Source organism: Bufo gargarizans, chromosome 9, assembly GCF_014858855.1.
Source record: "Bufo gargarizans isolate SCDJY-AF-19 chromosome 9, ASM1485885v1, whole genome shotgun sequence".
NCBI classification, from domain to species: Eukaryota; Metazoa; Chordata; class Amphibia; order Anura; family Bufonidae; genus Bufo; species Bufo gargarizans.
This window is the reverse complement of record NC_058088.1, coordinates 81,114,806-81,128,147: the sequence shown is the minus strand read 5'-3', so window position 1 is coordinate 81,128,147 and position 13,342 is coordinate 81,114,806. Positions and strand designations below refer to the sequence as shown.

The 13,342-nt window shown below is 46.1% G+C and overlaps 1 protein-coding gene across 1 annotated transcript in view; it reads right to left on the bottom strand.

Moving 5' to 3' along the window:
- Window positions 1-12,554, bottom strand: part of LONRF3 (LON peptidase N-terminal domain and ring finger 3) — a 35,137-nt gene extending 22,583 nt beyond the window's left edge. Inside the window, exon 1 of the mRNA XM_044306020.1 lies at window positions 11,848-12,554. Coding sequence (XP_044161955.1) covers window positions 11,848-12,469 — 622 coding nt within the window. The 5' untranslated portion in view covers window positions 12,470-12,554. The remainder of the gene's footprint in view (window positions 1-11,847) is intronic.
- Between the last annotated feature and the right edge of the window lie 788 nt (window positions 12,555-13,342).

Below are 13,342 nucleotides of genomic sequence, written 5' to 3'. Positions count from 1 at the left end.
GCAGGGGAAAGAAGAGGTAAGTTGCTCTCATGATTGTCTTTACACACAGGCAGTTTTAGGGTCCATTTACACGTCCGTAGAATGGGTCCGAATTCATTCCGCTATATTGCGTAACGAATCCGGACATATTCATTCTCTATGGGGCCGGAAGAGATGTGAACAGCACACAGTGTGCTGTCCGCATCTGCATTTCCGGAGCGCGGCCCTGATCTTCCGGTCCATGGCTCCCGAAAAAAATAGAACATGTTCTATTCTTGTCCGCAATTGCGGACAAGAATAGGTAGTTCTATCGGGGTGCCGGGGGGGGTGTATTGCGGATCCACAATTTGAGGATCCGCAATACACTACGGACGTGTGAATTGACCCTTACTATGTACATAGTTTATTACTTGCAGCCCTCCCCGGAGCTCTGGATGCTCTGCGGCCAGAATACAAATCCTTGGTATAGGAATGAACAGCAGCCTGGTTCTAGGCTGATGAACATGGGAGCAGCGTACACTGTTGCACGCACTGGTTTTCGTCTGGCTAAACCCTGGTGCTCATGCTGGAAACAGGCTAAATTCCCGCTGGATCCCATTATAGTCAATGGGCTCTGACAGTGCACGGCTCTATCTGACTGGGCTGGATATGGTGAACTCCGCCAGACTGTTACTTTACTGTTACAGCCTGCTAGATAGCTTTAGGGTATATGCTGATAAGAAGCCTAAGCTATAAGGCAGAATTCAGATGGACACCAGTCCGTGTTCCAGATGGGTTTTAAACGGACTATCTATGGACGGCGTCTGCGTGCAGTCCATTTTTCTCACACTTGAATGAATGAGTCTTGTGGTAAATTCGGAGCAGAAGGGTGCAGGCTGCCATGTTCTCAGAATGGACTGATGGTCCAGGAAAACTGCTCAGTGTACACTGATAGCCCCTGGGCAGTAAGATCGTTCCTCTGAATGATTACTCGCTATGGCACTCTCCTAATATTGCCAATGGTTTCTATATAGTAGCTCTCTGTGGCATCATTTGTCACTTCAATGTGAAATTAGCTCCGGCTGGAAAATAACTGTTTGTTAAGTGCCTTTTCACACTAACAGAAGTCAACAAAGTGTGTTTCCGCGGCAACCGGATCGGAATAGATGAAACCTAATAGTAAAGTATTCAACCGGTTCTTCCTCACATTGCGCTGTCACTACGTTCATTCATAGGAATGGAAACATAAACCAAACAATAATTCAAAAAAGAGAATTAGATCGCACATCCACAAGCTTAGCTTTTGATCTATAACTGCTTCTCAACAAAATTCACATCGCTTCTCAGCACAATAATCACTGTACGGCCCCCTATACTGCATACTATATAAGAGGCATTAGTGTACTTTTTGATTAAAAGGCATAAGCCACTCACCGCGCCAAGGTTGCCTCTTGGAGTGGGACCTACTAAAAATTTGGTGCGGCACTGCCTGGCGACCGCCGGCACCACAGCTCTGCACCAGCAGGCGGCGGGATACAGCTGCCAAACAGCACCCCTGCTGCCTGGCAATCCCACCCTCGCACCGGGTCCCACCAACCCACCAGCGCAGCGCCACAGCAACAACAGCCGCCACCCAGCACCGCGTGAACAGTTGTCAAATTTAGAGTAGGTCCGACTCCAAGAGGCAACCTTGGCGCGGTGAGTGGCTTATGCCTTTTGATCAAAAAGTACACTAATGCCTCTTATATAGTATGCAGTATAGGGGGCCGTACGCTAATTATTGCGCTGAGAAGCGATGTGAATTTTGCTGAGAAGCAGTTACAGAATAAAAGCTAAGCTTGTGGATGTGCGATCTTATTCTCTTTTGAATCATTAACCAAACAATACGCGAGAGAGTGCCGGCTTTTACTGAATCTGTGCTTGTATGGGAGGCTGTAACATCTTTAATAATTCCCTCATTTACCATCTAAAATCTGAAAGACTCAATTTATGACAGAAATGATTCAGGGGGATCAACGTCCCTGTAGCTGCAGGGAACACAGACATTTGCAAATCGCGGATCCGCAAAACACTGACACCAACCAAGATGCTGCCTTTTTTTTTTTTTTACTCCTTCAGAAATGTCCTATCCTTGTCCGCAAAATGGCACAAGAATAGGTATTTTTCATCCATGTGCCATCTGCATTTTTTGGGGGATAGCACACGGTCCCATTTATTTGTGCACCCATGTGGCCAGGGTTGTCAACTGTCCAGAAATTTTGGGACAGTCCGTAAAAATAAGTGACTTTTTTCCTCTGTCCATGAAAAGAAAAAGATGTGTGTGATTTTTTTGAGGCTGGTGGTACTTAACTGGCTTATTTTGGTGGTGGTGATCATCATTTTATAGCTCGCCAGTATAGTGAGCTACAGACATGTATCAATCTTTATCTTTCATTATGGTTTTCCAATTTGTCCATAAAAAACATTGGCTGTCTGTGATTTTGGGATAAGTTCTCCAGAACAAACAAAAATTCTGGTTGGCAACCCTGCATGTGGCTGTTCTCCAAATTATAGAACATGCCCGAATCTGGTCCTTATTGCAGACAATAATAGTTATTTCAATTGATGGGACTGAGAAAAATGCAGAATGCACGCAGAAGTTATCTATATTTTACAGATCCCTTGTCTCCGGACTGAAAATCTGACACGGCCTTGTGCATGACGGCCTAGACCATAATATAGGCACACTTTACAGTGTATATTACACCTGGGCCCATCAGTTCCACCACCCCACAATTCTGCTAAACTGGACTTAGCTCACATCTGTACTAGACAGATGTTTCCTCAGCCTTTTGGAGGATTCCCAAAAAGCCGAAGTATTGCAACTATACTAGCCTTGTCTTAAATCGCGAGGGTCCGATATATGGATGATATTATCTTAAAAGGATTATCCCATGATTAATGCAAACAATTTTAATCAGATTGGATGTAGAACATGACAATTTCTTTCTTACGAATCTAAAATCAGTCCTGTACCCCACATGGATGCAGAGATCTCCCCATTCATTCCTGCAACTGCTCTGCTAAATATATTTCAAGCGGACAGCTCAGTGGGTGTGTCCTTTCTGCTGCGGCTGGTGGCAGTTGAAGGATGAAACTGAGCATGTGTGTCCACCTCAATGAGGCGGACAAAGAAGTTAGAAAAAGAACAAACAGCAGGTGGCAATATACTGACAGACAATATACTGACAGACTGGAGCTATAATAAATTTTTAATTACATGCAATTACAAAACTATTCAGATGCAAGTTCAGTTTTTAAAAATACAGAATATTTTTAATGGGACAACTCCTTAAACCAATATTTACAGGAGCTTGTAGTCATATTTCTAACACCTTGGAATCCACCCATCATGTAGGCAGTCATCATGCCAGGCCCTGTCAAAGTGTAGAGGGGGCGGCAGTTACAGAGAAAGCGGAGCCTCTAGGTGTAATGACAACACAACTGTTGCTTCTAGAGGTCCATTTGCATATAATAAGCCATCATTTTTCTGAGTAGTGCTGGTACATGTGAACATGGGACCAGCACCCAAGGTAGATGTATTACTGCTACTCATCAGAGAAAGTATATCATATACTACATATACTAGACTATCTGATTTATCACTTTCTGAATCATGGGCCGATGGTATGTTCACAAGTATCAGATTTCCCAGATCGACGCTGATAAGGCACTGGATCTGCATGAGCATTAGCCTTCTTCAATGGGGCTAATGTGCGGCTTCCCACAGATTCTGTAACATGTGCTTACACTGGATGTGTAATGTAAACAGATTTGATAAGGATTTTGGTCCGAAATACTTATTAAAGGGGTTGTCGCATCTCAGCGTTTATGGTGTATCGATAGGATATGCCACAAATGTAAGATAGGTCCAGTCTCAGCTCTGGGACCCGCTCCTGTCTCAAGAACAGGGCCCCCAAGTGAACAGAGAGCAGCCGTGCATGCACAGCCACTCTCCATTCATCGCTATGAGAGTTCTCAAAATACCTGAGCTCAGCTACTTTCGGTAGTCCAGTGCTCCAGATGGCGACCAAAATGGTTGCCAATGCGACTTAGAATTTACAAATGGCGACAAGACTTTTTAGTCAACTGCAGAGCTGTGGCGGAGCACAGGAGATGATAGTTCTCTGCCCCACCGCCGATGTTCTTCTCAACAGCGCAGTGGAGAAGGAGTCGCTCCCTCCCCACTGTGCTGCTGCTGCCGCCGCCGCCAGTAAGAATAGAGACTGGAGGAGGAGGGGAGGGGCTGTGGCCACTGCGCCACCAATGAAGATAACTGACCTGTTAATACAAATACAGGAGGCGGGTGCCGGAATCACATAGCCAGGACCCAACCTCTATGACAGGGAGCTGCGATCAGCGGTAGTTAACCCCTCAGGTGCGCCCCCCACCCCCAACGCCCCAGTATAATAAACATTGGTGGCGCAGTGCGCTCCCCAACCCCTCAGTATTAAAGTCAATGGTGGCAGTGGCCACAGGTTCCCCTCCCCCTCTTCATTGGTGGTTCAGTGGCAGTTCTGATCGGAGCCCCAGCAGTGTAATCCTGGGGCTCCGATCGGTTACCATGGCAGCCAGGACGCTACTGAAGCTCTGGCTGCCATAGTCAGCTCCCTGCTGCTGTGTGTACTATGCACAGGGCAGCAGGGAGAGTGTGAAGTCCTATTCACCCTGATAGAGCTCTATTAGGGTGAATAGGACAAGGGTTCCAGCCCCTAAGGGGGCTAATAGTAAGTAAAAAAAACAAAAAAACACACAAACACTAAAATATTAAGTTTAAATCCCCCCCTTTCCCAATTTTACATATAAAATATATAAACAATAAATAAATAAACATATTACATAGCGCTGCGTCCGAAAAGGCCAAATATCTCCTATGCGGTGAATGCCGTAACAGAAATGAATAAATAAAAACCATGCGATTTGCCATTTTTTCGTCACCTTGTCACCCCAAAAAATAGGATCGGACTGTTCTATTATGTGCCGAACATTTCATAAAACACGGAATGCACATGGCTTTTTTCTGTGTTTTTTTTTTTGTTTGTTTTTCGCGTGGTATTGAGTATCGCAATACTTTTTTATGGTGTCGAAACCGAATCAAAATTTTGGTATCGAAACAACCCTATCACAATACCAAAATTTGATTTGGTTTCGATTTGGCAACTAAAAATTTAATTTGGCTCCTAAATTTTTCAGTTCAGGAGCCAATGGCTACTAGGTATTTTTTTTTAGTATGGAGCACTGCAGTCCCATAGCAGTGAATGGGGAGGTAGTTTTGCTTTCATAGCTTGCTCTCCATTCACCGCTGTGGGATTTCCAAAAACAACCATTCCCGTTTGCTCAGCTGTATTCGGAAGTCCAGTAGCAGTGAAAGAAAGAGTACCACACATGTGCGGAGTGCTCTTCTTCATATCACGGGCCCCATTCTGGAGACAGGAGTGGGTCCCAAAGGTAGGATTCACATGTACCTGACATTTGTGGCATTCCCTAGCAATATGCCATAAATGTTCAGATGGGAATACCCTTTAAATCCTGAATGTGGAAATGGACCCTCAGGCCAGACACACCAGCGAGTTGAATGTGATAAACTCGATAAACTTACAGCGTGTGTCAAAGTGAGGTCCCGTTCTGACCTCTGCTCCTCAGACAGGGTTGCACAGTATTGTAACGAATTATAATGCTGTGTGACCTCGAGAGTCCTGGAATACACTGCATTAGGGCTCGTTCACACGAACGTATTTTGCGTTCCGTATATGGGCTGTTTTCTGCGTTCCGCATACGGTCCGTATACGGAACTATTCATTTCAATAGGTCCGCAAAAGATGCGGACAGCACTCTGTGTGCTGTCCGCATCAGTTGCTCCGTTCTGTGGCCCCGCAAAAATTATGATTTTTTTTCCTATTCTTGTCCGTTTTGCGGACAAGAATAGGCATTTCTATAATAGGCCTCCTGTTCCGTTCCGCAAATTGCGGAAGGCACACGGGCGCCATCAGTGTTTTGCGGATCCGCAATTTGCGGACTGCAAAAAAAATGGCACTGGTCATGTGAACGAGCCCTTACACTAACAGCGTTAGGTCAGTGTAATTCAGTAGTTTTAACAGCATTATAAAGACTCATGCACACAAACGGATTATTTGTCTGTGTCTGTTCAGTTTTTTTTGCGGCCCATATGTGGAGCCATTAATTTCAATGGTGCCGCAAAAAAAACGTATGTATTTCCGCAAAATAATAGAACATGTGCAAAACGGATGTAACATGGACGTCCCCCTCTTTTTTTTTTTTTTGCGGATCCATGATTTGCGGACCGCAAAATACAAAAGTCATATGCATGAGCCCTAATGCTGTGCGATCCTGACAGGAAGGGGCCAGAATGGGACCTCACTGACACACTGTGCGTTCTTCACATTTAACTCGCTCGTGTGTGTCCGGCCTTAAAGGGAAAGTGTCATCAGAAAATGACATAGTATAAATCATGTTTTTTAAAGAATCTAAAAAGAGGAACCCCCGCCGATGACATATTGATAACCTATCCAGAGCATAGGTCATCAGTAGAAAAGTCTCGGAAGACCCCATTGATGGAGGCACCACTGTGAATTATAGACAGAATGGCAGGGATGTCACTGTATAATATCAGGCCTGGATTGCTCACATTGCTCAGTTTCGGAGGCTCCTGTGAGGGCTGCCAGTCGGCTGCATTGTCTGTTCCAGCTCCAGATAAGCTCAATAACGTCGCACACTCGGTTTTACACAATCTAAGTCCATCCTGATAGTTCTATTGTACAATATGTACACAGTAACTCAGCAATCGAGTTAAATTACACTTATTGTTGGAAAAGGTTGAAAATGTTTGACCCAGTTCTTTGTTACCTCACAGGTTATGCAAGCAGAGAAGAGAGAGGAGGGGCAGGGAGAGCTGGCAGACAGTAGATTCTTCATGGTTATGTAACGCTGCTCTCCTGCCCTACTTTCTCAACATAGCTCCACTTCCAAAGAACAAACCGGTCATGCTTCTTATGAAGAGCCTGTGGTGCACCAGCGAGTCTGCGGCACACGTGCCAGCTCAACAACATGCAGTACTAACCAGGCGAAAGTCAACACTCAAGTCCTCCGCAGTAACAATTCTGGAGCACTCATCTATGCTTGTGACTTCGACTGTTGAGCCATTCCTAAATTATTCCTGCGAGAGGTAGATGAATGGATTGTCAGCAGTGTGCTGTCCCTGCACAGTCTAACACTGGCAGCACTGATTGGATAGTGTCAGACAGTATAGGGAGTCCCCACCAAATGGATATTTATTGCAGACTGCTGGAAATGCCTTAATAAACTACTAGTGGGAATAACAGAGGGATGGCACATCATTATAAGAATAAATGTTCTGGAAGTTATTACATGGAGAATGCAAGTAGTTATTAAAACAGACGTGTCAGGGTGTTTAATGCCCGATGTCTTATATACCAGTAGGCGATTCTATGCCATAAATGTCTACAGAGTCGAATTTTACTAGCAAGTTATATCCGACACGCAGTTCCCCTATATATTTAGGGTACTTTCACACTTGCGTTTTTTTCTTTACCGGCATAGAGTTCAGTCACAGGGGCTCAATACCGGAAAAGAACTGATCAGTTTTATCCCCATACATTCTGAATGGAGAGTAATCCGTTCAGTTTGCATCAGGATGTCTTCAGTTCAGTCGTCGAAAAAAACTGAAGACTTGCCTGAATGCCGGATACGGCATTTTTTCCCATAGGAATGTATTAGTGCCGGATCCGCCATTCAAAATACCGGAATGCCGGATCCGTCCTTCCGGTCTGCGCATGCGCAGACCTTTAAAAATGAAAAAAACGGATCCGTTTTGCCTGATGACACCGGAAAAACGGATCCGGTATTGCAATGCATTTTTCTGACTGATCAGGCATTTTCTGACTGATCAGGATCCTGATCAGTCTGAAAAATGCCTGATCAGTCAGAAAAAATGACATGCGTTTGCATACAGTTTGCCTGATCAGGCAGTCAGTTCAGGCAACGGAACTGCCTGCCGGAATCAAACAACGCAAGTGTGAAAGTACCCTTAGCTGCTGTATCTAAGGCTACTTTCACACTTGTGGCAGTGTGATCCGGGCGGGCAGTTCCGTCGTCAGAACTGGCCGCCGGATCCGCCGATCTGCCGCTGACTGAAAGCATTTGTGAGACGGATCCGGATGCGGATCCGTCTCACAAATGCATTGCAAGGACGGATCCGTCTCTCCGCTTGTCATGCGGACCGATGGATCCGTCTTGTACATTTTTCTCATTTTTACCGATCTGCACATGCGCATGCCGAAACGACGGATTCAGATCCGGCGCTAATACATTTCTATGGGAAAAAATGCCGGATCCGGCGTTCAGGCATGTCTTCAGTTTTTTTCGCCGGAGAGAAAACCGTAGCATGCTACGGTTTTCTCTTTTGCCTGATCAGTCAAAACGACTGAACTGAAGACATCCTGATGCAAACTGAACGGATTACTCTCCTTTCAGAATGCATGGGGATAAAACTGATCAGTTCTTTTCCGGTATAGAGCCCCTGTGACGGAACTCTATGCCGGAAAAGAAAAACGCAAGTGTGAAAGTACCCCTAAGAATATGTTCACGTGCTACAGTTATTTGATGACAAATTCTGCCAGCATACTATCCTCATTGTAAGGACTCAGGCACACAACCATAAGTACCTTGCGGCCTGCAAATTGCGGATCCGCAAAATACAGATACTTTTTGTGGACCCACCAACTTTAATGGGTCCATGGTCCACATTTTGCAGCCAAGTATGGGACGTTCTATGACAGATCATCCGTGTGCTTTCCACATCCGTATGTCTGTTCCACAAAAAGAAAAGTGTCACAAAATGTGGACCACGGACCCATTAAACTCAATGGTCTTGCAAAAAAAAATAAAAAATGTGGCCGGCACACAGACCACTTCTGTATTTTCCTGATCTCAAAATGGACACGGCGGTGTACATGAGGCCTGGATCTGAATGGCTTTTTTATGTGCAGAGTTTCAACTTTAATTGCAATGGGTAAAATCTGCAATACTTTATAAAATCAGTTTGGAATGGGTATTGGTGGGAAATATTTACACCATATTCCCGATGTGAACATGGCCTTATTCATTTGGATAATGAATGTAAAAAAAATCTGAAAGCTATGAATACTGCCTGTTCTATGATCTTCTATCTTCATTCAGCAGGACCTGCGCTGACGTCACCGCGATCACCACGTGGTGAGCGCGATTACATCATCAAAGGTCTTTTGGCAGGTCCTGAAAGAAGAAAAAAATAAGAAAATGATGCCGGCTGCACGAACAAGAGGATGAGGCGAGTTATTTTTTTAATTTTTTTTTAACCCCTCAAGCCACATTTTAGTAAGCATTCTGTTTTAAGAATGCTATTATTTTCCTTTAGGACCATGTTTCAGTGAAGAAGTCTGGGTTCGGGTCTGGGTACCACATTCATTTTTTTCTCACGCGCATACAAAACGCATTGCACTCGCGCGGAAAAAAAAGAACATCGGAACGGAATTGCAGTCAAAACTGACTTCAATTGCGTGCCGACTCGCCCGGGTTTCCCGAAATGCACACGTGACGCATACGGAGCAAATCCGAGACGTGTGAAAGAGGCCTAAGCATGGCTGATGCATTACTATGTGGGCACAAGGCTTTACCTGCAACCTGGAAGCCTTGGCACTCCAAACAGGTCACGATCCCCCACTGTGGACTCAGGGGCAGCGCTTCTCTTCCTCTCAGCTGGTCTGCCAGGCAGGATACCAGGGGCTCCAGCTGCTCCACACACAGCTTCTTGTGGGCAGCCGCTTCCTGATACAGAGGGAGAGCGTCCTGCAGTTTCCCCGAGCATGCCAGGCAGTCTGCCCTCCTGAGCAGCAGCCCCCAGTCCGCCACCCCCAACTGCTGCCTCTCATAGATCTCACACGCCAGCTGGAAGTTTTTGGTTTGAAAGGCTTGTGTGGCAAACTCCAGCATCAGGCTGGCACTGCCTCCCTCCTGGGTGCCCATGCTGCCCCCTGGCCGAACTCTCACTTCACCCCCGGACTCTCCACTCGCTACATTCCTGCAATACGGCTAATAAGAATTCTCCCAGCCAAGCGTTATATATCACACTGCTATATGGTAGATACACAATAGTCCTTCTTACCTAAAGCATAAAATCTCATACACAGTACCGTTACTAGAAAGCTGCAAGTGTTAGCAAGGCTACGGCAGATCATTGCACTCAGGTTATATAACCGCGCTCCGGGTCGTTTGTTTCCAGACGCTCTGTATCACGGTGAAAGGTTTCTGACTGTGAGGACTGTTAATATTATACAGATGCTCTCTCTATAATCGGACATGTACCTATTGGTCATAGGTCCTACCATGGGATTACCCCTGACAACACTTATGTACACCAAAAATGAGTTACAGTACCTTTGGAACATCCACATTCATTAACCTTTTTGGTTGACAAAGATGTCAGTGGTGTCACAGTCAAAGGGGTTTTCTTAGATTTTTTTTTAACTGATGACCTGAAGAAAACCGGGCTGAGCTGCGATACCAAGAACACCCGCTATACAATGTACAGTGCTGGGCTTGGTAAGCTGAGAGAAGGCCGCGGCGCTACTGCAGACGCCGGTGCCTTCTCAAACAGCTGATCGGACCCCCACTGATCAAATGCTCATCAGTTAAAAAAAATCTTGGAAAACCCTTTTAAAGCTCTGAACCTGGACATTTCTATCCCCTTTTTTCCCATGTTTCATGCTCCGATGCGCTTTTTCTGGAGATTCGGTGACGGACCGGGCTCTCCATGGGCTTCCACCTAGCAGTGAGCCCGGTGACGGCACCGGCACTAATGGGCGGACAGCCCATTAGTGCCGGTGACGGCACTGGGAATACTGTTAGGTGGAAGCCTCCACCTAGCTTACCCATGGAGAGCCCGGTACGTCACCGGATCTCCAGAAAAAGCCCTTGCACGATACAGCGCAGGGCAAGGGAGAGCGTCGGAGCATGAAACAGTCCGATGCTCATGTCAGAGGGGCTGAGTGGGGGAAGAAGGGGATATGTCTGGGTTCAGCTCTGAACCCAGACAACCCCTTTAACTGTATGGCAAAATTTCAGTGGCACAGATGGACAACAAAGGTCACCGTTTTAGTCAATACTCTATAATTTGTGTCAGGATGGAGATACCCCACGGTATGACAAGGGAAAATGGTCAGAGGCATCTCTAGGGTACGTTTACAGTTGCATTTCTAAATGAGGCAGAAACCAGGAATTTATACCAGAAAACGTCCGGGTCCCATTATGGTCCGGCGGTAAATGGTAGAATCCAGCAATTCCGCATCCGGTAACTCCAACAGGCTGCCGCATCTGAGCACATACCTTTAGGGTCCATTCACACGTCCGTAACGTGTTTTGCGAATCCATGTATCCGCAAAATACGGACACGGCAATGTGCGTTCCGCATTTTGCGGACCGCACATCGCTGGCACTAATAGAATATGCCTATTCTTGTCCGCAATTGCGGACAAGAATAGGACATGTTCTATATTTTTCGGGAACGGAATTGCGGACCCGGAAGAGCAGGTCAACAATTCCGTATCTGGGCAGCACATCGTAAAATGCGGAATGAAATTGCGGACGTGTTAAAGTGATTGTGAGCCAAAACCGGAAGCGGAGCCTCCACAGAGATAAGGTATAATGGAGAGATCGGTACCTGTTCTGTGTTTGGACCCGCACCCGGTTTTGGCTCGCTGGGTTCATGCCAGGCTATCACTGAGAACCGCCACGCTCACCGTGTTCGATCAGCACACCACAATACCCTCTTCTTACCTAAGGAGATTGCTTCGTTGTATCTGGCCAGTGCATCTTGTAACTTGCCGTCTCCAAGGAGGGCATTGCCTTCGTGCCTGAGCTTGGCAGCTTGGACCTCACAGGGGAACCCCTTTGCCATGATGTTACTGAGGAGCACATTGACTCTGTGATGATGCTGGGTGCCCTCCTGGGTCACCGGGCACATTTTACACTGGCTCCTACCCCTCTGGTTCTCCAGGCACTTCTTACAGAAGGTGTGCCCACATGGCAGGGTCACAGGCTGGTACAGGAAGCCTTGGCACTCCAAACAGGTCACGATCCCCCACTGCGGACTCAGGGGCAGCGCTTCTCTTCCTCTCAGCTGGTCTGCCAGGCAGGATACCAGGGGCTCCAGCTGCTCCACACACAGCTTCTTGTGGGCAGCCGCTTCCTGATACAGAGGGAGAGCGTCCTGCAGTTTCCCCGAGCATGCCAGGCAGTCTGCCCTCCTGAGCAGCAGCCCCCAGTCCGCCACCCCCAACTGCTGCCCCTGCAGCTGCCTCTCATAGATCTCACACGCCAGCTGGAAGTTTTTGGTTTGAAAGGCTTGTGCGGCAAACTCCAGCATCAGGCTGGCACTGCCTCCCTCCTGGGTGCCCATGCTGCCCCCTGGCCGGACTCTCACTTCACCCCCGGGCTCTCCACTCGCTCCATTCCTGCAATACGGCTAATAAGAATTCTCCCAGCCAAGCGTTATATAAAAAGCCCGTCACGTGACGCCCAGCAGCGCCTCCCATTGGCCGCTCGTCTTCAACTTGTTATAAAACCTCACTGGGTTTTGTAACAAGGTTGGAGTTGTCATTGTCAATGACCGAATGTGAAAGAAAACTGATGATGAAGCCCTCACAGCCTGGTAGACTTCATATATAATATACCTCACAGCCTGATACTTCATATATAATATACCTCACAGGCTGGTAGACTTCATATATAATATACCTCACAGCCTGATACTTCATATATAATATACCTCACAGCCTGGTAGACTTCATATATAATATACCTCACAGTCTGATACTTCATATATAATATACCTCACAGCCTGCTACTTCATATATAATATACCTCCCAGCCTGGTAGACTTCATATATAATATACCTCACAGTCTGATACTTCATATATAATATACCTCACAGCCTGATACTTCATTTATAATATACCTCACAGTCTGGTAGACTTCATATATAATATACCTCACAGCCTGATACTTCATATATAATATACCTCACAGCCTGGTACTTCATATATAATATACCTCACAGCCTGGTACTTCATATATAATATACCTCACAGCCTGATACTTCATATATAATATACCTCACAGTCTGATACTTCATATATAATATACCTCACAGCCTGGTACTTCATATATAATATACCTCCCAGCCTGGTAGACTTCATATATAATATACCTCACAGTCTGATACTTCATATATAATATACCTCACAGCCTGATACTTCATATATAATATAC